We start from the raw sequence: 27,562 nt of genomic DNA, 5'->3' as shown, positions 1-27,562 counted from the left end.
CTTATTGTTAAATTCAATATGGCACCAGTGTCGTCTCGACATAATGTGTTGGCTGATTATATATTAAATTATTTATTTTTTTTTATTGCTTTTCAGCAATTTCTTTTCAGCTGACCCACTTCTCAGCTGACCTTTTCAGCTTCAGAGATACATTAGGTTTGCTCATAGACTTAATAGCACTTTATAATAAGCTCCACTCTTCTAGGAAGGCTTTCTGCTACATTTTGGATCATGGCTTTGGGAATTTGTGCACATTCAGCCATAAGAGCATTAGTAAGATCAGACTGTGATGCTGTTGAGGCTCCATTTCCTTTTCATTCCAAAGGTGTTGAGTCAGAGTCAGAGCTCTGTGCAAAGCCCTGGAGTTCTTCTACTGCATCCTTAACCTCCACACCATGTCTTATTGGAGCTCAGGTGATTTGTGCACAGCTGCATTGTCATGTTCATTTTAATGCTACAACATACAACACACATTCTATTCGATTGTGTGCTTCAGTTGATGTGTGCCAACAGGTCTGAGGAAGAATATTACACTTATACTGTAGGTATGATGATCAGGTGTGCACAAACATCTGGCCATATAGAAGATGCCAACTACAGTAAATGTGGTCTTTATAGGACAACAACTGACTAATCAATACACAATTGTTAAACTGTATAATAATTTATAATCACAACCTCCAGTGTCACCCAAATGAGGATGAGGTTCACTTTTGATCCTTGAATCTAAGGGAGTTTTTCCTCACCTCAGCCACCTCAGACTTGTTTATTGGGGATAGATGCAAACACATTTAAATATAAGTCTAATATTAATCTTGAACCTTTTGTACAATATTTCTTATGTTCTGTAAAGCTGCTACGAGACAACGTCCATTGTCAAAAGTACTATACGAATAAAATTGAAAGACATTGAAAGAAAGATATAGTGTCGATGTGAGTGTGAGTGTTAATGAGGACAACTTTGTAAAATACAAACCTCTTTGAAACGAATGAATAAAACGAATTTTTCAGCTATCACATTAAACCTCACTAAAATTTTCATCCTGGTGCAGGTGCAGGAGGCTGGAGGGCTTTAAAACCGTGATAGGAAACTGACAGGAACGTTGACTTTGCATCAGACACAGTCGTGCACTTAGCTTTTATCTCATTTTGCTTTGTAAAAAAAAAACCTTTCATCTTTATGCCAACGTGGCATCCTCTGAAAGACGCAATAGCATTTTGAATGAATCTCCTATTATTATTATTATTATTATTATTATTATTATTATTATTATTATTATTTAAAATAATAGACCATATAATTCTGTTTAATTTCCTTAAAATAGTGATATAGTGTATTATGTAACTATGATAGTCATATAGTGTATTATTTATAAATATGGATTGTTATTTCTATATGGTGTCCTGCAGTATATTAAAGGCAGTGCATTTCCTCTGAGTGTGTGTATGAGAGAGAGAGAGAGAGAGAGAGAGAGAGAGAGAGAGAGAGAGAGAGAGAGAGAGAGAGAGAGAATGTTTCAGGTATTAAAGTACTTACTGACTGTTGTGCTGACAAAGTACCCAGTCAGCAGACTGTGTTTTATTGCAATAAAAGTCTCTTCACAGTTGCTTTCAGAGGAAAAGTGGTGTGTTGGGAGGTTTTCTTCCAGCTGTTTTGCTGAGCAAAGTGCGCACACGAACCTTTGCTCCTATGACACTTATACATGCTTTATAATGCACCGAACCACATAATAATGTACGTGTGCATGCAATGTGAATTAATGTGATGTTTACTTTTAGGAATCATTAGTGAAGAGATTATTATTCCAGCTGCCTGGTTTAAAAAATATCAGTGTTACACTAAGTGAAACGCCATGATGCATTATATCATCGTCAGGCTGTGGGTCAAACATTATTACTGTAAAAGACAAGCTTGAAAATGCAGTCGATTTACACAGACAAGTTCCTGTCTGGTTTTGATCTCACTTGACAGACCGTTAACAGAGATAATGGAGATTCTTCAGATTATAGTGTCCTGGATGGTGTCTCGCTGAAAGCTCAAGGGCAAATGCGGCCCTGCTGTCTTCTTTCATTGGACCCTTGTGAATATAATACTATATGTATGAACTACATTATTTTACACTACAGCACACCACTAATATCTGCAGCAGACCACAGGTAATTGATTTAAGACTAGATCGGAAGCTGGGCTTCCTTTAAAATTTCATTAACATGCAGTGGCGAAACACTTATCAAAGTATCCTTATTATTCATCATTCTTGGTGGAATTTAATATTTCTCCATATCAAATTCTCAAAAATCTAAAGGCAGTATTACACGGTTTGTTTATTAAATACAAACTCTTTTCGGCAGACCGTGTGAAACTGCACACCGATGCCCCTGACACATTGCTAACGTGTTTGTGTACTCAACGTTTTAATAAGACAAACGATTAACGCACACTGGACAACATGGATTTAACGCTTCATCTTAAGCACTGGTTCACCGTACAATCTTCACTCTGAAACAGAGATTCTCCTAATGATGATTCTTAGGCATCTTGAATGGGCGGAACCTCATAAGCAGCTGCCAATCAGTAAATCATGAATAAACATGACTGACACTTTAGACAAAAATGAATCAGTGCCATTCAGTGTCACTCAGAGGCTTTGTCTCGTGTAAATATTATTAAACTAAAATTATTTAAACTATAAGTATAAAGCTCTGAAATCTGTTGTTTATAAGCCTTTCTGTCATTTCCTTCTACAGCTAGTGATTCAAATGCTTTTTTGGCACAAAGTACTAATGTTGACCTGATTCTGGAAAAGTCTTTTGATCCTCATATGTATGAGGAGAGATAAGAAATTAAGACAGGATGGCATGGCATTGAAAACTTCTGCTGCTATTGCTATATTATTGGTACTGCTGCTACTACTATACCTACTTCTGTTACTGCTACTTCTACTGTTACTACTACTGCCACTATTGCCACTATCGCTACTACTATTATAGCTACTTCTTCAAGTCAAGAGTCAAGAAGCTTTTATTGTCATTTCAACCATAGGCTATATAGCTGCTGCAGTACACAGTGAAATGAGACAACGTTTCTCCAGGACCAGGGTGCTACATAGAACAAAGACAGGGCTAAGGACTTAGTAAGTAGTCACATAAAGTGCAACTGTGCAACCTGGTGCAAACAGTGAAGGACAAGACAAACAAGACAGAAAAGACAGTGCAGGACAAAAGTCAGCACACAAAAGACAATAAACAGAAACAGCGCCGACCAGTGTACTTCTGCTACTACTATTGCTACTACCGCTACTGCTATTGCTGTACTATTGCTACTGCTACTAATACTATCACTCCTACTACTGCTACTATCGCTGCCACTGATACTACTTCTACAGTATATCTGCTTCTGCTACTACTACTGCTACTGTTACTACTAGTACTATGGCTACTTCTACTACTACTAATTCTACTTTTGCTACTACTTCTACAGCTATTGCTATACTATTGCTACTGCTACTAATTCTATCACTACTACTGCTGCTGTTGCTGCTGCTATTACTGTTACTGCTAATGCTATTGCTACTACTATTGCTACTGCTACAACTACTATAGCTACTTCTGCTACTACTTCTGCTACTGCTAATGCTAATGCTACTGCCACTGCTATTGCTATACGATTGCTAATGTTACCACTACTGCTACTGTCGCTACTACTGCCACTGCTATTGCTATACGATTGCTAATGTTACCACTACTGCTACTGTCACTACTGTACACTCATGATAATACGAATGATGATGATAATGTAATTGGTTAGGATTTCTTTGCTGCATGCTGTAATCACCGTTTTAAATGAAAACCTCAGTTGGGGAATTGTTTCTGTGAAGATCCTGATAGCACAGCAACCGTGTCACGCAGCACGTCACAGTGTAATTAAGCAGTGTTAATTATCTCTGAGGAAGCCTTGTGCTTTGATTCAGTACAGATTAAAAGACTAAATGTAGGTCAATTAGTTTTTACAAGTCACTGAATTCTACAGTTGTGGGTTGGTCTAGATTAAGGCTAGATTAACTTGATTAACTAACTAACTAGATGAATTAGCTTTAGTGGGCGTTTGTGGGCTTCAGGCAGGTTATTTGACGGTTTTATGATTAACGGCGTCTGTGTTAGTCAGATTGATGGATTTTAGGCATCATTTGATGTACAGCCGGAGAGACAAACTGAGAGTGAGAAAAAAAAGCAAAAGCCTCTTGATCTGACTGAAGTAAAGAAAACACACTCTATAAACCTGTCAGTTTTAATGAAGGCTTTTACCCCTGTATTAAGTAGGAGAAAAATCTGCTAAATTTACCCAGGCTGTATGCAGACTCCAAGCCTTTACAGTGCATATGGGATGGACAAAGGAATATGGACAGCTGAATACACTGTATGTTAAAAATACATCGTTATTTAATTCTGTCTTTCTGTTCAAAACATCACAACATGGATTATTTGCCCATTTCAACAGAAAAAAATCTGCAATCTGATGCAGAAAATTAAATTATTATCGAATTATTAAATATTTTTCCTCCTTTTTTTCCTGCTCTAATTTTATCCTCATTCAAATGAAATGTGATTTTTTTAAAACATTTGATTTGCTAACAAATTATTCAAAAATCTTGTTTAAAGAAATGTTGACGTTTTTCAGTCTTTATGTCTAGCAGACATCTTACTTTCTACAAATGTTCATAATCTTTATCTTTATATACAGTACCACAACATTTTTCTCTCCATTTATCCTCCCTAATTGTTATAGATGGGGGGGCACGGTGGCTTAGTGGTTAGCACGTTCGCCTCACACCTCCAGGGTTGGGGGTTCGATTCCCGCCTCCGCCTTGTGTGTGTGGAGTTTGCATGTTCTCCCCGTGCCTCGGGGGTTTCCTCCGGGTACTCCGGTTTCCTCCCCCGGTCCAAAGACATGCATGGTAGGTTGATTGGCATCTCTGGAAAATTGTCCATAGTGTGTGATTGCGTGAGTGAATGAGAGTGTGTGTGTGTGCCCTGCGATGGGTTGGCACTCCGTCCAGGGTGTATCCTGCCTTGATGCCCAATGAGATAGGCACAGGCTCCCCGTGACCCGAGGTAGTTTGGATAAGCGGTAGAAAATGAGTGAGTGAGTAAGAGAGAATCGTTATAGATGAATATTCCACATTTTACAAATTGAACATTTAAAGCTCTTAATGTCTTATCATCATTGTACCTTATCTTGATCTCATGGTGCAGATATTCCTGATATTCAACAAAGATTTTTCAGGCTTCCAGTGTAATTTCTACAAGCAGAGTAGCTCTTCCCCATAAAGCTTCTCCTTAAAATTAAATCAAAGGATTGCCGATGCTTTAATAGGAAATTCAATTAGCCTCACAAACAGCAGAAAGATTTACATGAACTTCCTTTTTAAACAGATTTAAACAGATCATTAGGTTTAAAAAATATATACCCACGAGGCAAAGGATCCAATAAATCCCCAGTAGTAGCACAATATATAAAATGGAAAATATTTGGAGCTTGATAGTCAAAATTAGTTCTGGATAATCGTATTCATTTCTGAAAACCCGTCCATGCGTGCACGTTAATAATTATCTCACATTGTAAGCACACAGGACTGGAATATTAATATATTTAATAGAATATTGTGTACTTATATTTCCCCAAGCATGAATTTTATAGTGGAACATTACGGGATGAAATTATCAGGTGATGGTTCTGAGCTTATATTTTGTGGTGTTTATATCTCCAGAGTGTATAATGCAGGAGAAAAAAGCACTTTAGTTTGCAGTGTGAAGTAAGACATGCATCTGTTTTGGACAAATCCCTGTGCAGCTCTCTATGCAGCTCTTAATTCCAGATAATTATTATACCACTGTTGCAGTATTAACTCCTAACTATCACTGTGTGATTAACTGTCCTCTGAATACGGCTCTCGTATTGTTAGACTTAATCTAGCGGACTTGATCTTGTGTTTGTATTTAATTGCAGTGCGACCTGCTGGAACGGTGAAATGCTACGTGCTAAAAAGTTATGCGTTGGCATCAGAGGTGTGAATGAGAGTAATAAGAGATTAATTAGATCGCTGTAATAAGAAATCACTGATTGAAGAAACCTAATTATTTTGGGAGTCTGAAATATAAATAAAATGAACTGTCTTATTTTTCCAAATGTTGTATTTGTACATGGTTTTTGGTGGCTCAAGTGGTTAAGGGTCTGGATAGCACTGCCAAGCTGCCACTGTTGGGCCCTTGAGCACGGCCCTTAACTCTCTCTGCTCCAGTGGTGCTGTATCATGTCTGACCCTGTGCTCTGACCCCAACCTTTAAAGGTGGGATATGTGAAGAAACAAATTCACTGTGCTGTAATGTATGTGACAAGCAAATGCTTCTTCTATATACTGTCATTTTTGTCTCCAGATGTTTTTAAGAAGTTTTCCTAAATTGAATTCCTACTTTTTGGATGGATTTGTTCATAAACATAATTTATTATTAACCAAAGTGTGAACTGAGCCATGTTGATGATTCAGTGTCTTTGTCATGTCTCACTCCACAGTGATGTTAATATGAAGCTCATATGAAAGTACACACTTAGGGTTTTAAGAATTTGTAGTGTTTCATAAGTTGTTCTGTTTTTTCCTAGAATACTAGAGGCAATATTTTAACGATTTAAAGAGTTACTACTACATTTACAGCATTTGTCAGGCACTTTTATTGAGAGCAACTTACATTATGTCATTTTTTTATACAACTGAGCAATCGAGGATTAAGAGCTTAGTGGACCTGGGCTCAAACTCACACCCTTCCGATTGGTAGCCCAACACCTTAACCACTAGGCTACCACATGTCCCTACAAATACTCTTACTACTGATCGAGAATGTTCACTAAGTACATACCATTTATTTTGAATACCTCATTACATGTGATGACATCTTCTATGAATACAGCCCTGTTATTTTTATAAATACAGTTTATATACGGCTACAGCTATAAGACATGAGCTTATTAGACTTTAACATCATTATTTGGTGTTTTCATGTTCCTTCACTCAGCCGTTCAGTCCATCCAGTCAAAGGAAAGGAGGAAAAAGACCAGAAGGAAGCTCCTCGTTTAAGCCCTACATCCTGTTCCCATACTCCAGACTATGAGCTGTCTCCTGATCTCAAACAAAAACAGGTAAGCTAGAAACTCCTGCTTTTAGAGATCTCTGAGTTTTAGGTTTTAGCAGCATAATTAAAACTCTAAAGTATTGGTTCATTATTTTAGTAATGTATGTACTAAAGTTCACAGATATACTGAGATGTCATTTAAGATACCAAATAAACATTAGTAAAGTTGCAATAAGTGCAATAATATTAGTAAAGATTTACAGTACGTCTGCACTTAGTGAGCGTACTGCGATGATTTACCAGAATATAAATGCATGAATATGATGTGCAAAGCAAAGGGAGGAAACAACACATGTTCTTTATAGCCAGAGCAAATGTACATGATAAAGAGACTCCCTGAAGCTAATGTAAATGTTTATCGCAAACATAAACACATAAATATGAATGAACAATCAAAGAGTCTACATTATTTTTTAATAACGAGTAAACGCTGATGAAACGCAGGTGACATCATCAGGGCGAGTGTGAGTCACAGGAATGATGTGATCATGATTTTGAGAAGCGTACAGATTATTTGGAGATCTTAAACATTGTTTAAAAAAAGGTTTCGCAAAATTTTATTCTGGGGGGGTTGGGGGGGGGGGCACGGTGGCTTAGTGGTTAGCACGTTCGCCTAATACCTCCAGGGTTGGGGGTTCGATTCCCGCCTCCGCCTTGTGTGTGTGTGTGTGTGGAGTTTGCAAGGTTTCCCCGAGCCTCGGGGGTTTTCCTCCGGGTACTCCGGTTTCCTCCCCCGGTCCAAAGACATGCATGGTAGGTTGATTGGCATCTCTGGAAAATTGTCTGTAGTGTGTGATTGCGTGAGTGAATGAGAGTGTGTGTGTGTGCCCTGCGATGGGTTGGCACTCCGTCCAGGGTGTATCCTGCCTTGATGCCCAATGACGCCTGAGATAGGCACAGGCTCCCCGTGACCCGAGGTAGTTCAGATAAGCGGTAGAAAATGAATGAATGAATGAATGAATGAATGAATGAATGAATGAAAATTTTATTCCTGCCATTTGGATATATCAGTTTACAGTAACAGAGTTTTTCAAAGTTTTTTTTTTAATTCCCATATATTCCCATTAATTCCCATATATTCCCTTTAATTCCCATATATTCCCGTTAATTCCCATATATTCCCATTAATTCCCATATATTCCCTTTAATTCCCATATATTCCCTTTAATTCCCATATATTCCCTTTAATTCCCATATATTCCCGTTAATTCCCATGGAAAGTTTCCAGCCTTGAAAATTCCCGGAATTTTGCAACCCTAATAGCAGCACGCTTCAACATATTTTATTCTTTACCTGTTACTTTATCTTTAAAGTAAAGCCGCTTTAAGACCATATTAAGAAATCGTCTCAGTAATGTGGTTGATTTTCTAAAATAACAACTTTCAGTTTTAGTAAATCGCACTGTGGGGTTAATACTTTTTTTTTAATTTAAATTACAGATTTATTGAAGTATGAAGTATTTTTTGTTAAAATCCATCATAAACCATGTTGATACATAATAACATTTGAATAAAATCTTATATTTTTTTGTGAGTGTTTTCCATTATACACAAAAATTTCAAGCCTTTTTCAGCAAATGAAATATCCATTTCGAGTTTAAACTTAAAAGAAAGGCTTACACGCTGGTGTATGTGGGTGTATTTGCTAAAATCAGCTTGCTGTTAATAAAGGCTGGTTATCAAGAACGTTTCCATGGTAACAAGTGAAAAAGTAAAGTAAATAACCTTTTCAGTGTGAAGGAGTGTGAATTTATTATGTGTTTATGCTGATTTGCTGCCACAAAATCACTTTATTTATGTCTCTCATTCTCTCTTTCTCTCTCTTTCTCTCTCTCTTTCTCTCTGCAGATTGAGGATTTGGAGCAGAAGTACGGTGGTGCATTAATCTCCCGTCGTGCTGCCTGTAAGATCCAGACCGCGTTCCGTCAGTACCAGCTCAGCAAGAACTTCCAGAAGATCCGCAACTCAGTTTTGGAGAGCGGTATTCCTCGGCGCATGTCCATGCGCAGGGTGCGTGTGCAAAGAGACGGCTTTTCTGCCGAGCGTGCTCTGATGGAGGGATGTTCTCTTATGGGTATCCCACTCGCACACTCCAGCTCGATGCCCACAGGTGCCGCAAACACGCTCACAAACCTGGAGGACACCTTCAGCGAACAGGTACAGTTTCAAACTCATAAAGCATGTCCTCATGTGCAGCTCTTGCTCAGGCTTGCATTACGTTCATATTAGCTAACAACAAGTCAGGAGTATCGTGGGCATATATTGACATCTGCTGTTGTCACGTTTGGGTCTGCGTGGGCATCCAGCGGATTAGCAGTGTATCAAAATAAGATCTCTGTACTAGCTTTGTACGTTTAACACCAATGATCTCCTCTACATCATCCCAAGCTTTATTTTGCTGCAGAATTCCACTATACAGTTTACATTCAAATATAGGTAACATTTCAAATGAATAATCATACTGAACTAATACTCTCACTCATTTTCTCACTCATTTTCTACCGCTTATCCGAACTCTCTCGGGGTCACGGGGAGCCTGTGCCTATCTCAGGCGTCATTGGGCATCAAGGCAGGATACACCCTGGATGGAGTGCCAACCCATCGCAGGGCACACACACACTCTCATTCACTACAGACAATTTTCCAGAGATGCCAATCAACCTACCATGCATGTCTTTGGACCGCGGGAGGAAACCGGAGTACCCGGAGGAAACCCCCGAGGCACGGGGAGAACATGCAAACTCCACACACACAAGGCGGAGGCGGGAATCGAACCCCCAACCCTGGAGGTGTGAGGCGAACGTGCTAACCACTAAACCACCGTGCCCCCTGAAGTAATACTGATTTAAATATTAACTAATGATGAGTTAAGGCATATCCTCATCACGATATAATAAAGCACTAACCTTGTGAGTCTCACAATTACCTTAAGTACATGTTTATAGATGTTTGTGTTGTTAATGTATTAATTAACACACAGAGGTGACCGCAGTTAAAGATGGATGATAGGATGAGATAAAGGGTTCTGAATGCAGGCTGTTAGTTGGGAATTGATCAAACCTCAGAACAAACTCACTAGGATTGGTCTGGAGAATTATTGGATTTGTCATTTTACAGCAAAATGCCTAATAATTCAATTCTCTTCTTTTCTGTTCTGTTGTATATTTCAGGTGCAGTCTTTGGCCCGCTCTATAGATGAGGCCTTGAGCAGCTGGACATCAGTACGTGATGGGGATGGGGATGGGGCAGGGTCTTCAGTGCCCAAGTCCCCTGGACCGGTCACAGAGGACCTGCTCATGGACCAGACCACCTTTCAGGAGGCCACGCAGAACACCTGTGCAGAAAACATTCCTCGTAGCGCCAGCAAGCTCATGATGGCCTTCAGAGACGTGACAGTACAAATCGACAACCACAACTTTCGCCTGTCCTCCTCTGTTCTCGAGTCTGTTTCCCTAGGCAACGGCATCTCCAAGGAAACTGCCACGGCACCGCAAGCAAGGGTGCAGAGTGGGGGTCAACATGAATCGTCCACCACAACTGAGGCTGAGTTCCCAGCCCCGCCCCCTAGTGAGGAGATAGCGTCGGATCAGCGGCCTGCTAGTGATGAAGCAGAATCTGGCCGGTCGGGTTGGGAGAAGCCGCTGACTAATCAGAGTGCGTCTGAGAACAGCTCTGAGCCAATCAGCAGCAGCAGCACATCCACCTCGGCGTGTGAAAACATGATCATATCCTTACCACGCACACACTGCCCAGACACGCACTGTGGCACGCTCTCCACAGACGTAGCACGCAAGCGCCTGTACCGCATCGGACTCAACCTGTTCAACATGTGAGTAGCAGACGGTTGTGTGAAGAAGGATTACATGAGTCTGTTTAAGTCTTTATACAATATCGTTCACTTTTATTTCCTACATTTAAAAAGAAAATACTACATTCTACTCACGTCTCTATGATCGTTACAGTCATAATGTGTCCATCTAAATTCCTACCAAATCAAAACTATTACTCACATTACAGCGAGAATAAGACATAAAACCCATCGCAATAATCTATTCACTGCAGTTTGCACTCAAATTATGATAACCCTAGCTAACAGTTAAGAGATTAGGAATAATCCTAATGTTGTTAGCTAGCACTAGTGAACGATTTCCCCTCCTTCTTGGTCCTGTGTTGAAAGAGACCATCAGGAACTATAAACAATGTAAGACAAGTGTAAAAAATTTCTGCTTTAACTTAAGAAAAGATAACATGTACTGTATGAATAGAGGATTAATTTTAATAAGTCACTGTGCTTGTGCTTGCGTGTTACACCACTGAGGGTGTAACCCTCATTTTTAATAACTCAATGGCCAAATTATTATTATGAATAGAGTTTAGGTATTTGGGGTCAACTGTCCAGTGTGAAGGGGAGTGTGGAATAGAGGTGGAGAGGCGAGAACAGGTGGGTTTGAGTGGGTGGAGAAAAGTGTCAGGAGTGTTGTGTGTGTGACTGAAGAGTGTCAAGAGTGTTGTGTGTGACAGAAGAGTGTCAGGAGTGTTGTGTGTGACAGAAGAGTGTCAGGAGTGTTGTGTGTGACAGAAGAGTGTCAGGAGTGTTGTGTGTGACAGAAGAGTGACAGGAGTGTTGTGTGTGACAGAAGAGTGACAGGAGTGTTGTGTGTGACAGAAGAGTGTCAGGAGTGTTGTGTGTGACAGAAGAGTGTCAGGAGTGTTGTGTGTGACAGAAGAGTGTCAGGAGTGTTGTGTGTGACAGAAGAGTGTCAGGAGTGTTGTGTGTGACAGAAGAGTGTCAGGAGTGTTGTGTGTGACAGAAGAGTGTCAGGAGTGTTGTGTGTGACTGAAGAGTGTCAGGAGTGTTGTGTGTGACAGAAGAGTGTCAGGAGTGTTGTGTGTGACAGAAGAGTGTCAGGAGTGTTGTGTGTGACAGAAGAGTGTCAGGAGTGTTGTGTGTGACAGAAGAGTGTCAGGAGTGTTGTGTGTGACAGAAGAGTGTCAGGAGTGTTGTGTGTGACAGAAGAGTGACAGGAGTGTTGTGTGTGACAGAAGAGTGACAGGAGTGTTGTGTGTGACAGAAGAGTGTCAGGAGTGTTGTGTGTGACAGAAGAGTGTCAGGAGTGTTGTGTGTGACAGAAGAGTGTCAGGAGTGTTGTGTGTGACAGAAGAGTGTCAGGAGTGTTGTGTGTGACAGAAGAGTGTCATTAGTGTTGTGTGTGACAGAAGAGTGTCAGGAGTGTTGTGTGTGACTGAAGAGTGTCAGGAGTGTTGTGTGTGACAGAAGAGTGTCAGGAGTGTTGTGTGTGACAGAAGAGTGTCAGGAGTGTTGTGTGTGACAGAAGAGTGTCAGGAGTGTTGTGTGTGACAGAAGAGTGTCAGGAGTGTTGTGTGTGACAGAAGAGTGTCAGGAGTGTTGTGTGTGACAGAAGAGTGACAGGAGTGTTGTGTGTGACAGAAGAGTGTCAGGAGTGTTGTGTGTGACAGAAGAGTGTCAGGAGTGTTGTGTGTGACAGAAGAGTGTCAGGAGTGTTGTGTGTGACAGAAGAGTGTCAGGAGTGTTGTGTGTGACAGAAGAGTGTCAGGAGTGTTGTGTGTGACAGAAGAGTGTCAGGAGTGTTGTGTGTGACAGAAGAGTGTCAGGAGTGTTGTGTGTGACAGAAGTGTGTCAGCGAGAATTAAAGGAAAGGTGTAGAAGACGGTAGTGAGAGCAGCTCTGCTGTATGGGTTAGAGACTGTAGCAGTGAGGAAAAGACATGAGGCAGAGATGGAGGTAGCAGAGATGAGGATGATGAGGTTCTCTTTAGGAGTGACGAGGATGGACAGGATTAGGGACGAGCGCATCAGAGGGACAGCTCAGGTTGGCTGTTTTGGGGACAAGGACAGAGAGACTAGATTGAGATGGTTTGGACATGTACAGAGGAGGGAGATGCTTATATTGGTAGAAGGATGTTGGAGATGGAGCTGCCAGGTAAGAGGTCAAGAGGAAGGACAAAGAGGAGATATATGGATGTGTTAAATGAGGACATGAAGGTGTAGAGGATGATGAGGATAGAGTTAGGTGGAAACTGATGATTCGATGTGGCGACACCAAACAGGAAAAGATGTGACTAGAAGAAGAATGTATTAAAGTAAAAACACTATCATACTGAGGTGTTTTTTGTTTATTTTTTTGCATTCATTTGGTCTGCAATGACTAATCAATGACTACATTATTTGGTCTTTTTTATGAGAAAATGAATATTTGTTTGTTTCACACATCTCTCTAGCCTCCCACTCAGAACATTTGTTTCTCAAAACATGAGCATGCAGGTTAATCACGTCTCTCTTATCCTAATCACGACATTATTATAAGCTACACCATGGAACACACACACAGCCATTGTATTGACATCACATCTTTGCACTCATGTTTTAACTCTAAAGACACGGCTTTGAATACGTTTCACGTGAGCATCTCTTAGGGTGCCATGGTAACCAGGTGAGGTCTTCAATCAAAGGTCACATTGTTTTCGGGTAATCTTCCAGCATCAGGCTAAGTAGTACTGCACATGAATAACTGACTCATGCACTCAGCTGAAGTGGTGATTAAAGTGCAAGTCTTGTGACACCTGACCGCAGTGACCCCGGGTTTAGAAAGCGTTGGAGAGATGTGGAGACGTCTGTCAACATCTCACCTGCCCTCAAATATCGACAGTTAAATGAAGAATGTATAGTTAAAGTTCCGGTTTATATGAAGAGGGAATGAGTCTTGTCTCCTTTTTGAAAAAACCCATGGGATGCAGTCTAGGAAACTGGCGTCTCTCTCCCAGGAAATTGTGTCTTTTTTTTAGAGTAGTCACATGACTGAAAATTCAATATGGCTGGCTGCATGGGAACATTAGCAAAAGCAAAATGGATTTAAAATAGAATAAACACTTATACACTATGTCTGTCTGTAATGTACAGTAGTTATATTGCTGTTGCAATCTACATTATAGACATAAATAATGTACAGTATAGAACTACATAGTTACTTGATGAATATCAACATGGCTAGCAAGCGAGCTAATATCTGTAAGGCTCATGCTACTTATAACTACATATATCACACTACAACTATTTGGCTATTCTCTGAACTTGTTTGTCACGTGACACGTCCACCAACAATGAATATTACTTTACTCTTTACTTTCTTGGTCGTGTCTAAGCAGAGAAGGAGCTGGGTTCATAAGGTCTGGGTTCAAGCCTCCAAACTGCCAGGCTATCAACACTGGACCCTTGACCCAGACCTTCCTCATGAAATCAAGTTTCTCCGGTAATAATAATGGTTTGGATCGTGTGCAAATTCACAATCAACTCTAAAAAGATGGAAAAGACCAAGAAATGTAAAAATAAAATAAAAAAAATCAATATGACTGGTTCTTACAGCTCATAACAGGATCTGAGGGTGGAGGTGTGGAGGACAGGATGCGGAGAGAGGCAGATGTTACTCAGCAGGCTCCATATGCTGTGTGAGGGTTATTAGAGAACACTGTAGTCGTATCCCAGATGATCCTCCAGCTGCGAAACCATTTATTTACACATGATGAGTCTTACAGAAGTCTGCTCCTGGAATGATTTTGTCCTAGAAGTATACGTAAAACAAATACAGGAATCTACGTATATAAATGACTTTCCAGTAGACTTTTCTGAGGGAAATAGTTATGCAATGGAGAAGGAGTGAAGGACTACAGGCTCATTGTGTGACACTCATTGTAGTGATGTGTGAAACACACAAGGTGATTTAATGATCGACATTGATTTCTCCCAGTCGTTGAGTTCTCAAACGTTAGATTATAGCAAACAACAGTTCTGCAAAATCACACAATAATCCCTTGTCGAGAGCTGCATTTAAGTCCATTTAAAAAACTTTAGATTTAATGACTAGCCTCCTGCTACACAGTGTTCAGTGTCTGAGATCAGAATTAAAAATAGACACTGACACAATGTGGATATACAGTACAGTAAACCACTTGCAAATACACGCTTTTAAGACGTTCAATACCAGTTTGTTTGCTGCTTCAGACATTGCATCAGACATTGCATCAGACATTGAGACTAAAAGGAAGTGTAAATTCCATAGTAAAGCGATGAATGTGCTAATAAAATATTATTATTATTAAATATATGTTTAAAAGAGTTTGAGGACAAGTTCATGTTGTGATGTAATATTGCTGAAGTGCCTTTAGATTCTAATGGGTTTGTTTACCTTAATGAAAACACGTGTAAAGAATACATTGTTAAAAGAAAATGTGTAATTAAACATATTAATGTTTTTTATATTATATATATTTTTCCAATATTGTGAAAATAGTGAAAATTTTTGCTCAGTGTGTTGAATTGCTTTATTATTGCTTTAAATTTCTTTTGTATTGTCAGAGTCTGTTCGTGATTTATGTGCTATGATCAGGGTTGCCAGATCTGCGAGCTCAAAGCACTCCTGTGATAAATAGCTTTGTGAAATGGTCTTGTATTAATACACATTTTTATTATTAAAGTACAAAAACATCTACTCCATAGTAGTTCATTAAAGGTAGTTCAGTACTGTGGAAAAAACTGCATCCTGACACACGTCTACAAAACAACCCAGCGTCAATATCAAGGAAAATTCAAGCTGTTTATAGTGAGTCAAACCTTTTAGCTCACCAGTTCATCAATATGAACTGATTCTTTAGACTCCTAAATGGCTCAGAACTGATTCCTTATATTTCTAAACGGCTCTCTCCCATTTTTTCCCTGTCTTAAATTGTTTGATTAAGCATTATAAAGAACTAATGAAATAATTGTTAGTCAAAATCAACTAGGCAGTACAAATCGCCAGAAACAGTAAGGATCCCCGCAATGTTACTGTGTCTGCTGTGATTGTGCCTCATTATGAAGATCCTGATAACTGATTGCCTTCTATAATTTACAAATGAAGCTCAGATGTTGAAAAAAAGGTTTCAGAGGAAGAATTTAGGTCGACAGTGAAGATAAATGAATAAATAACCGATGTCTTGATGACTAATTGAATAACGAATACTAATTGATTACATGTGCAAAGAAGAAAGGGAAAAAAAAACAGCTCATAATATGTCAAGGTTCACATGGAAGACATATGACTAGTCCACATGGTCCTAATGTCCACTTGTTTTGGGAAGCAGACAAAATGGCAACAGGTCAAATGTTAAATGATTTTTTTGTTGTTGTTTTTTTTTTGCTGTGATTGAATTTCAGTATTTTTTAGTGTCTTTTTCAGTGAAGCTCCTACCACATACACACACAGGATTGTGTTCCTGAACTACACACTCAGCGCTATGACCCACTTTGCTCCGTGTGCAGAAACCCAGACAAAGGCATCCAGTTCCTGATCTCACGAGGTTTCATCCCTGACACGGCCATCGGCGTCGCTCACTTCCTGCTGCAGAGGAAGGGTTTAAGTCGGCAGATGATCGGAGAGTTTCTGGGCAACAGCAAGAGACAGTTCAACAGAGATGTTCTTGAGTGAGTCGATTGTTTATTTCTGAACTTTTTTCAAAAAGTAGAATTACTTTTAATAGAATTTTATTTCAGTAGAATTATTGGACAATGTTGAAGAGAAGCAGAGAATCTCGGCCATTGTCTTCCTTCATTCTGTCACCTTCTCATTCTTTCATCTTATTTTTCATTTTTTCTTCTATTTTCTTCATTCTTTCAACTTGCTGTTTCCTTTTCCTTCCTTCCTTCCTTCCTTCCTTCCTTCCTCTTTTGAATATTTCTTTGATTCTTTCTGTTTCTTTCACTCAATTGAATTCAATTCAAGTTTATTTGTACAGCACTTTTTACAATAGACATTGTCTCAAAGCAGCTTTACAGAACATAAACATAGAGCAGAAGGTAAACATAAGGAGAAGTATAAAGAATTAATATAATACAAATTCAAGATATATATATAGTTCACAGTGTGTGTATGTATGTATGTATGTATGTATGTATATGTGTATGTATTTATCTCCAATGAGCAAGTCTGAGGTGACTCAGGCAGCAGTGGCAAGGAAAAACTCCCTTAGATTGGTAAAGGAAGAAACCTTGAGAGGAATGCTGTATTGGTGTAAGGATCACATGGAGTTCAGATCTCCTCTTAGTATCACAGAGTCCAACTGGAGCTGGTAGATCTGTAGATGTCTCAGGATTCTCACAGAGTCTTCATCGCACGGAAGACGATCGGAGCTGGTACAGTTTCTGGATGCCTCGGGATGGGTAGAAAGAGAGAAGCAGTGCAGAGGGATTAACATATCTGCTGTTCATAAAAATGTACAAGTCTAATATAATAGTGCACAATATTATGGGATGTATTATGTGTACGCCTGACTAAAGAGATGAGTTTTTAATCTGCTTTTGAACTGGGAAAGTGTGTCTGAGCACCGAACACTATCAGGAAGACTATTCCAGAGTTTAGGAGCTAAATATGAAAACGCTCTCCCACCTTTAGTAGACTTGGATATTCTGGGAACTACCAGAAGTCCTGTGTTTTGTGATCTCAGAGAGCGTGAAGGATTGTAGAGTGTTAGAAGACTAGTTAGATACGTGGGAGATAAACCATTTAGAGCTTTGTACGTGAGTAGCAGCAGTTTGTAATCAATTCTAAACTTAACAGGTAGCCAGTGTAGAGATGATAAAATTGGGGTTATATGGTCATACTTTCTTGTCCTAGTGAGAACTCTGGTGGCTGCATTCTGGACTAACTGTAGCCTATTTATTAAAGATGCAGGACAACCACCTAGTAATGCATTACAATAGTCCAGTCTAGAGGTCATAAATGCATGAATTAGCTTCTCAGCATCAGATACAGACAGGATGTTTCTCAGCTTGGCAATATTTCTAAGGTGGACGAAGGCTGTGTTTGTAATATGGGCGATATGATTTTCAAAAGACAAGTTACTGTCTAATAAACACCCAGGTCTTTCACTGTCGAGCTACTAGTAACAGTACATCCCTCTAAATGGAAGTTAAATTGCCTTTTTTATACTTTTACTGTCTTTCTTTCTTTCTTTCTTTCTTTCTTTCTTTCTTTCCCTCTTTCTTTCTTTCTTTCTTTCTTTCACACTTCTCTATTTCTCTTTCTTTCACTTGCTCCTGTTCTTTCTTTCTTTCTGTCTTTCTTTCTTTCTTTCTTTCTTTCTTTCTTTCTTTCTTTCTTTCTTTCCCTCTTTCTTTCCCTCTTTCTTTCTTTCTTTCTTTCTTTCTTTCTTTCTTTCTTTCTTTCTTTCTTTCTTTCTTTCTTTCACACTTCTCTATTTCTCTTTCTTTCACTTGCTCCTGTTCTTTCTTTCTTTCTTTCTTTCTTTCTTTCTTTCTTTCTTTCTTTCTTTCTTTCCCTCTTTCTTTCTTTCTTTCTTTCTTTCTTTCTTTCTTTCTTTCTTTCTTTCTTTCTTTCTTTCTTTCACACTTTTCTATTTCTCTTTCTTTCACTTGCTCCTGTTCTTCTTTCTTTCTTTCTTTCTTTCTTTCTTTCTTTCTTTCTTTCTTTCTTTCTTTCTTTCTTTCTTTCTTTCCCTCTTTCTTTCTTTCTTTCTTTCTTTCTTTCTTTCTTTCTTTCTTTCTTTCTTTCTTTCTTTCTTTCTTTCTTTCACACTTCTCTATTTCTCTTTCTTTCACTTGCTCCTGTTCTTTCTTTCTTTCTTTCTTTCTTTCTTTCTTTCTTTCTTTCTTTCTTTCACACTTTTCTATTTCTCTTTCTTTCACTTGCTCCTGTTCTTCTTTCTTTCTTTCAATCTTTCTTTCTTTCTTTCTTTCTTTCTTTCTTTCTTTCTTTCTTTCTTTCTTTCTTTCTTTCACACTTCTCTATTTCTCTTTCTTTCACTTGCTCCTGTTCTTCTTTCTTTCTTTCTTTCTTTCTTTCTTTCTTTCTTTCTTTCTTTCTTTCTTTCTTTCTTTCTTTCACTTGCTCCTGTTCTTCTTTCTTTCTTTCTTTCTTTCTTTCTTTCTTTCTTTCTTTCTTTCTTTCTTTCACACTTCTCTATTTCTCTTTCTTTCACTTGCTCCTGTTCTTCTTTCTGTCTTTCTCTCTTTCATCACTTTAAGTTCTATAATTGTTCACATCCGTCTTTACATCAGCGTCAGTAAATAAACGGTTTCCGAAGACGACGTGGGCGGTTTATAGACTTTAACTCTGGGTCTAAAGCTTCACTGACTTTTCCTGCAGGCTTTATTTATAATGAAAACTATAAAACCACATATATTACATCTCTCATCGTCTGTCTCTCAGCTGTGTGGTGGATGAGATGGATTTCTCCATGCTGGAGCTGGACGAGGCTCTCCGGAAGTTTCAGGCTCATGTGCGCGTACAGGGAGAAGCTCAGAAGGTGGAGAGGCTCATCGAAGCTTTCAGGTGAGAAGCTCTCACAAATACATCTATATATACAATAGACAAGGATTAGTAAGAAAATAAGTACAATAGAACCACCCGATGTCATAGGAAAAGAGCTACTAATACCGAGCAACAGCACGTCCTGTTCTCTTAAATCACAACAAAATACCAGAATTTTCGTTTATTAAAGAACAACCCATATATTTTTTGTCCATTTTTAGTTACATTTAATGATGTCAGTTACTGTGCTGTCACTTCCAGTCTAACAGCCATCAACTTCTTTCTCTTGGAGTTAATAAGACAGAAAAAATGCAGCCTGAAGATTTTTCTGAGATGGAGAGACATGACAAAGCATCAGTCTGGTCTCATTTCTGTCCAGGGAGCTTAATTTCTGAAAATCTTTAACACTAAAATAAGACTCTAATACTATAAATTTATAATGAGTGCATATAAAAAGTTGTGACTTCTCAAGCATGACATTGCTTAGCTGTGTGTGTGTGTGTGTGTGTGTGTGTGTTTTGAAGAATTAAAGTCCTCTGAGGGCTGTTGTGAAGCAGAGAGCCTTAATGGAAAAAAAATTATGAAACACAAAGCCCAAGGCATGAGACAGACTAAGTGCACCATCGCTGTTCTTCACTCTTGTTTTTCTTTTTTCTGCTCTCTCATCTGTCTTTGTCTTACCTTCTGTCATGCACTCATTTTCTCTCTCTCTCTCTCTCTCTCTCTCTCTCTCTCTCTCTCTCTCTCTCTCTCTCTCTCTCTCTCTCTTTCAGTCAGAGGTACTGTATGTGTAACCCTGATGTGGTGCAGCAGTTCCACAACCCCGACACCATCTTCATCCTGGCCTTCGCCATCGTCCTGCTCAACACTGACATGTACAGCCCTAACATCAAACCCGAGCGCAAGATGCTCCTCGAGGACTTTATACGCAACCTCCGAGGTGATTATTTTGCATTCACCACCATTAAAGGGGAAGTCTGTAATATTTGAAAAAATATGCCTTATAATATTACCATGTAATAAATCTTGCCATTTTAATAATATCTTGCATTTGTTATTTGCATAATTTTCTGACCATGAAATAAGCTCCACCTCTAGACAGAACTAAGCTGCTTAACCCCACCCCTTTTCCTTAAAAGTCTAGTCCCACCCCTTTTCCTTAAAAGTCTAATTTTTTTTTAATTCATTAAACTCATAAAACTCATTCGATTCAAACAAGCAAACATAAACAATGTTAAATTAAATTAAAGCCACAACAAGGATAATGAGCTACTTACATTGTAGATGAAGTTGGCTGAGACTTTGGTTCGGCTGCTATTATTTTTTTCTTCAGCTTCAAATATGACGTGATTTCCAATAAAGGAACATAGTCAGCATTGATGCTCACAGATTTTTGTGGTGCACTGTGGGATTTTTTTGGTACCGAACGTTTCACTAATCCCTACTTTACTCTGGTTCTCTCAGGGGTGGACGACGGTGCTGATATTCCACGGGAGATGGTGTCTGGCATATACGAACGCATCCAACAGCGCGAGCTTCGCTCCAACGAGGACCATGTGACCTACGTCACCAGGGTGGAGCAGAGCATTCAGGGAATGAAGACAGTAAGTCTACCATCCAATCAGGAGCAGAATAGTGACCCATGTGACCCATTACAGCGTTACACACACATTATAAATATCAAGCATCTTGTTTACGTTTTTATTACTTCAACCGTAACCCTATTATTCATTCATTCATTCATTCATCTTCTACTGCTGCTTATCCGAACTACCTCGGGTCACGGGGAGCCTGTGCCTATCTCAGGTGTCATCGGACATCAAGGCAGGATACACCCTGGACGGAGTGCCAACCCATCACAGGGCACACACACACACACTCATTCACTCACGCACTCACACACTACTGACAATTTTCCAGAGATGCCAATCAACCTACCATGCATGTCTTTGGACCGGGGGAGGAAACCGGAGTACCCGGAGGAAACCCCCGAGGCACGGGGAGAACATGCAAACTCCACACACACAAGGCGGAGGCGGGAATCGAACCCCCAACCCTGGAGGTGTGAGATGAACGTGCTAACCACTAAGCCATCGTTCCCCCCAAACAAACAATAGCCAAAATCTATATAAATGTGGGCTTTCTCAGTGGCCAGTGTACTACATTCATGGATTTTCTTTAATGAATGAGAGAGACTGAGAAAGACAGAGAAGGTAAGTGACTTATTAAAGTTTCCAGGTGACATGAACACAGCAGCACAGCGTCTCATGATTGCGTCTCAAAACCGAACGTGACGTTTGCACTCTGAAGTCTTTCTTCATATCATATCTCTCTTTGTCTCTCTCAGATCCTGTCCATGCCTCATCGGAGGCTGGTGTGCTGCAGTCGTCTTTATGAAGTCAGCGACGTGAACAAGCCACAAAAACAAGCATCCCATCAGAGAGAGGTGTTCCTGTTCAATGACCTCATTGTGGTGAGTCGCTCTGTTTTACACACACAAACACTATTGACATGTTTATTAATGTAATCCTACATTTAAATCTAAAAAATAAAACCTTTACCCTTTTAATATTGTTAATTTGGAAAATTAAAAGTATAGACTTGCGCATTTTGCCCCACAATGTCCAGTGTTCCAGGTCTCATGGGTATGTACGTTTCCCACCAAGACTCACATAATACACTGCCCAAAAAAAAGGACGTATTAACATTTTTGGTTAAATGTCAAGAAAAGGGTGCAAGTTAAATCATCTAGAATTGGGACGTCTAAGGAATAGGTGTTTGCTGTACCGAGAAATGTTTGTGACCTTTTTATTTGAAAAAAAAACCCCATCTAGTCCAGTACAGGTCACTCTAATAGACACTGCAGCACAAAATAAATACATTAACTGTGTTAGGGTTGACTTACACTGTCTTAAGAAATTCTTTGCACACAGCCATATGTACACACTGAGCCCTAAAACACACAGTTATGTACAGAGTTGCATGGATTAAACGTGTGTTCTCTGTGTTAGATCCTGAAGCTGTGTCCCAAGAAGAAGGGTGTAGCAACATACGTGTTCTGTAAAGCTCTGGGTCTGCTGGGGATGCAGTTCTACATGTTTGAAAATGAGTGTAAGCGCATTGATCTGTACACAATCCAGGGCCGTGTTCGTGAAAGTTCTCAGTGAAAAGAGTTTCTCCTAGTATTTCTGTTTCTTTGCTGCTGTAACAGAGAAATTTCCCCATTGTGGGACGAATAAAGGTATATCTTATCTTATCTTATCTTGTCTTATGTTATGTTATGTTATCTTGTCTTGTCTTGTCTTGTCTTATCTTATCTTGTCTTATCTTGTCTTATCCTATCTTATCTTATCTTGTCTTGTCTTATCTTGTCTTGTCATATCCTATCTTATCTTGTCTTATCTTATCTTGTCTTGTCTTATCTTATCTTGTCTTGTCTTATCCTATCTTATCTTATCTTATCTTATCTTATCTTGTCTTGTCTTGTCCTATCTTATCTTGTCTTATCTTGTCTTGTCTTATCTTATCTTATCTTAGTGATGAAATGATAAGAAAATTCTTAGAAATGTGAGCGTTTCGTATTCAAATTCAAGAGAAGATCCAAGTAAAGATAAAAGTAGAAGAAAAATAAAAGAAGTCTAATAAAATATCTATTCATATCAGTGTGTGCTTTCTCTTACAGATTACCCTCACGGTATTACCATCTTATCTCCGTTCTCGTCGGAGAAGAAGCAGGTGGTGAATTTCTGCTCGCAGAATTTGGAGGAACTGCTGAAGTTTGTGGAGGATCTGAGGGAGAGCATCACCGAGGTGGCTGAGATGGAACAGATCCGTATCGAATGTAATGTCAGTTACTTGAAGTGTTATTTTTTGATCATATACTCACAGAAAAGTTTCTGTCATGACTGATGTGTGTGTGTGTGTGTGTGTGTGTGTTTGTGTGTGTTCTTCAGGGGAATTAGAGAGGCAGCAGGCGGTGAGAACACCTGCTCAGAACAATGGCAGCCAACTGGAGATGCATTCAAGACCAATATCTCCTGCAGGTACACTAAGACACACACACACACACACACACACACACACACACACACAGAATCTGACAGACTATCCTGACAAAGACCTCATCATACAGTGATATTTGTGATTTGCAGGAGACCATGATTTCTTTGACAAGACTGGAAGCAATGCAGTGGAGGTTTGTATCGACTTCAAAATGTGTTTGTCTGCGTCTTTGCTATCAGCATGTAATCCTATAGATGTTAGAAACTTTATCTAGCTCCCATTTTCCCACTTAACCCAAGCTCCTCAACTCCCTTTGAATTCTGGCCTCAAAACCCTGTGTGTCATTCACTGTATTTTATAATTATAGAGACACCAGGCCCTCGGTGTCCCGTCCCCAGTCAAACACCAGCAACACTACCAGGTACCACTGCAAGCATTTCCAGACTGCAGCCCTCTCCCAATACCCCATGCTTACACTACTTACCCCAACCCCTACTGCAAGTTTGGATATGTGGATTAGATTGGATGTGCTTTAACCCTCATGTTCTGTACTTATGTCCTGGACGTTCCAATGTCTCAGGGCTTTTGCTTTTATAGACAGAACATAATAACATTATACTACGTGATGGGGTAAATACTGGGGTACATAGAGTCATTTGCTGCGCAATCTCTTAACCATAAACTAATTAATCTTGTGATTAGTAAACGTCAAGCTCTAGATTAGCTCCGCCCTCATTTCATTTAAGACGAGGGATGGTTAGATGTTAGATATTCTAATAACTATACCAGTTATTCATATTGTTTAGAAAGAAATCACGTATTTTTGTTAACGTTACTCAAAACGTAATGTTTCTTTCATCACCTTAAGGAAAGTTCAAATGACTAAACATTTTGTGCTACACAGAACATCAGGGTTAAATTGATCATTTGTAGAGGTTCATTGTTGTAACAGATTGGTTAAGTGTTTAAATAAGGGGTGGCAATAATTCAGGAGGGATGTGATAGCTGCAGGACGTCCCAGCACACTGAACGTCACGTCAGAGTGTGTGTGTGCTCCTGCATGCTCCGTGGTGCGGCCTTATTGTCTCGTCCACACCGGAGGGCCGCCCGAGCACCACAGGCCAGGCTGATAACGCTTCCTCCTGCTTCTGGCTGTTCCTAAACTAGGTGTCAATTCACCACAGGCTCCGAACGTACCAGGTCAGCACTCCGCCGGCTCCGCCCACTTCTCAGCCTCAGCTGGCCATCATGCCTAGCCCAGGTCCCGTCTCTGCCCTAAACATCTCCCCTGACACGCTTGTCCAGTGCCAGCAGATCGACAAGGTGATCGTCGTGGACTCGGCAGGCCGCGGACATATAGAGACATTCCTAAGCCAAAACCCAGGACAGCGTTTAATCCAGTCAGCTGTCTCCACTCCGACCCGCACGAGGGAAGGCGGAGCAAAGCAGCCGCCCCTTCCACCGCCACCGCCACCTTATCACCACAAACACCAGTTCTGCCCTCCAACTCCGCCTCCTCCACAACACCTGCTCAGTCAGCGTAGGTATTCAAGTGGGACACGCAGTCTAGTCTGAGCACACACACACACACACACACACTTATATTCAAGTGTTTCAGTTCCCATTGTACCTTTTCTATTCAAATCCACATAACCACAGACACGGTAATATATTCTTTTTTTTTTCTGACAAAACACACACAAATACACACCTTTTATACTCCAACACCTGCTCAGTCCTGTATAAATAATATATTTCACATCTCACAGTCGGGGCTTCGTGTCCTCTAAATGAGTATTTTAGATACAGAGTAGCTAGTTTTGTCAGATCTTCTTTTCCCTGTAATTTTATCTCTTTAAGGGTTTATAGAGCAATTTCCACAGAGTTGCAACGTTAGCATCAGACTTTCTTACGACCTGTAACGTACGGCGTTATGACATTAGCGGTGTTGCTGTTAGACCCATGGTTCAGGACTGTAAAACATGGCTTAGATTAGAGTCACACAACAGGTGAACATGTGCTCATGATCTATAGTGTTTTATTAAACAGGGTGTCCATAGGATCTTCAATTACTCTTCAGCTTACTACTGAACAGCACTGATAAATAATAAATAACACTCTTCATATAGATAAATCTACAGTTTACTCCATTTTTTCATTCTATCTGAAACTCATTTTAAAATCTACCCTGAATAAAGAATCAAGCTTAAAACTAAACGCTGAATTAAATATCATTGTTTTTTTTTAATATATGTTTCTTTTTTTCAAAAGTGCAAACACAAACACTTCCTCTTGCTCAGTGCTAAATACTATTACTCTGAGCTGCAGAATGAATAAAATTAATAAAATAACTCATTTGTTTTTTTGTCAAATTCCTACAGTGGCCGAGAAGTGCAAAACACATTAACAAATGCAAAAACAAAACAACAAATCTGAAAACACATTAACAAATCAGAATACACACTAACAAATCAGAATACACATTAACAAATCCGAATACACATTAACAAATCAGAATACACATTAACAAATCAGAATACACATTAACAAATCAGAATACACACTAACAAATCCGAATACACATTAACAAATCAGAATACACATTAACAAATCCGAATACACATTAACAAATCAGAATACACATTAACAAATCAGAATACACATTAACAAATCAGAATACACACTAACAAATCCGAATACACATTAACAAATCAGAATACACATTAACAAATCAGAATACACATTAACAAATCAGAATACACATTAACAAATCTGAATACACATTAACAAATCCGAATACACATTAACAAATCTGAATACAAATCCAAATACACATTAACAAATCCGAATACAAATCCGAATACACATTAACAAATCTGAATACACATCAACAAATCCGAATACACATTAACAAATCTGAATACAAATCCGAATACACATTAACAAATCTGAATACAAATCCAAATACACATTAACAAATCCGAATACAAATCCGAATACACATTAACAAATCCGAATACAAATCCGAATACACATTAACAAATCCGAATACAAATCCGAATACACATTAACAAATCCGAATACACATTAACAAATCCGAATACACGTTAACAAATCCGAATACAAATCCGAATACACATTAACAAATCCGAATACACATTAACAAATCCGAATACACATTAACAAATCCGAATACACATTAACAAATCCGAATACAAATCCAAATACACATTAACAAATCCGAATACAAATCCGAATACACATTAACAAATCCGAATACAAATCCGAATACACATTAACAAATCCGAATACAAATCCGAATACACATTAACAAATCCGAATACACATTAACAAATCCGAATACACATTAACAAATCCGAATACAAATCCGAATACACATTAACAAATCCGAATACACATTAACAAATCCGAATACACATTAACAAATCCGAATACACATTAACAAATCCGAATACAAATCCGAATACACATTAACAAATCTGAATAAACGGAAGGTATCTTTTGTGAATGAAACTTACCGATCATTGGACGAGACACCTGTCATTCACCTGTACATCTTGAATGACAGGTGTCTTGCCTAATAATCGGTAAGTTTCCATTCACAAACTATACCTACCTTTTCCGGGTTGTCTGAATCGTTGCACGAAACACATTAACAAATCTGAAAACACAACGACAATTCAGACAACGAACAGAAAATGTAGGTATCGTTTGTGATTGGAACACGTACCGATCATTGGACAATACACCTGTCACTCAAGGTATACATGAAGTTCAACAGTCTGCTGCAGGGAAAAGTTGGAATGTGTGTGTAAAAGGGTACAAAATGTATTGTTCTTACTGTGGATTAATTCTGTTATTTTCTTATATTTAAACGGAGAACTTTACACATTACACATAAGATTCCATACCTGTATATCTTGAATGACAGGTGTCTCGTCCGATGATCGGTAAGTTTCCATTCACAAACGATACCTACCTTTTCCGGGTTGTCTGACTTGTCGTTGTGTTTTCG

General features: G+C 39.2%; 1 protein-coding gene across 3 annotated transcripts in view; it reads left to right on the top strand.

Moving 5' to 3' along the window:
* iqsec3b (IQ motif and Sec7 domain ArfGEF 3b) overlaps positions 1-27,017 on the top strand; it is a 35,927-nt gene extending 8,910 nt beyond the window's left edge. Inside the window, exons 3-15 of one of the 3 annotated variants that reach the window (XM_060878539.1) lie at positions 7,069-7,192; positions 9,033-9,341; positions 10,355-11,013; positions 16,518-16,679; positions 19,423-19,545; positions 20,298-20,464; positions 20,989-21,128; positions 21,872-21,997; positions 22,536-22,635; positions 23,207-23,365; positions 23,478-23,567; positions 23,676-23,719; positions 24,694-27,017. In XM_060878539.1, coding sequence (XP_060734522.1) covers positions 7,069-7,192; positions 9,033-9,341; positions 10,355-11,013; positions 16,518-16,679; positions 19,423-19,545; positions 20,298-20,464; positions 20,989-21,128; positions 21,872-21,997; positions 22,536-22,635; positions 23,207-23,365; positions 23,478-23,567; positions 23,676-23,719; positions 24,694-25,101 — 2,611 coding nt within the window. In that variant the 3' untranslated portion in view covers positions 25,102-27,017. Of the gene's footprint in view, positions 1-7,068; positions 7,193-9,032; positions 9,342-10,354; positions 11,014-16,517; positions 16,680-19,422; positions 19,546-20,297; positions 20,465-20,988; positions 21,129-21,871; positions 21,998-22,535; positions 22,636-23,206; positions 23,366-23,477; positions 23,568-23,675; positions 23,720-23,893; positions 24,083-24,693 lie in introns of those variants that run through there. The other 2 variants (XM_060878541.1, XM_060878540.1) reach the window with 2 other exon arrangements.
* Positions 27,018-27,562: the final 545 nt, after the last annotated feature.

Source organism: Tachysurus vachellii, chromosome 9, assembly GCF_030014155.1.
Source record: "Tachysurus vachellii isolate PV-2020 chromosome 9, HZAU_Pvac_v1, whole genome shotgun sequence".
Taxonomy (NCBI): Eukaryota; Metazoa; Chordata; class Actinopteri; order Siluriformes; family Bagridae; genus Tachysurus; species Tachysurus vachellii.
Note: the sequence above shows the minus strand (reverse complement) of the source record. Positions and strands in the feature narration are given on the sequence as shown.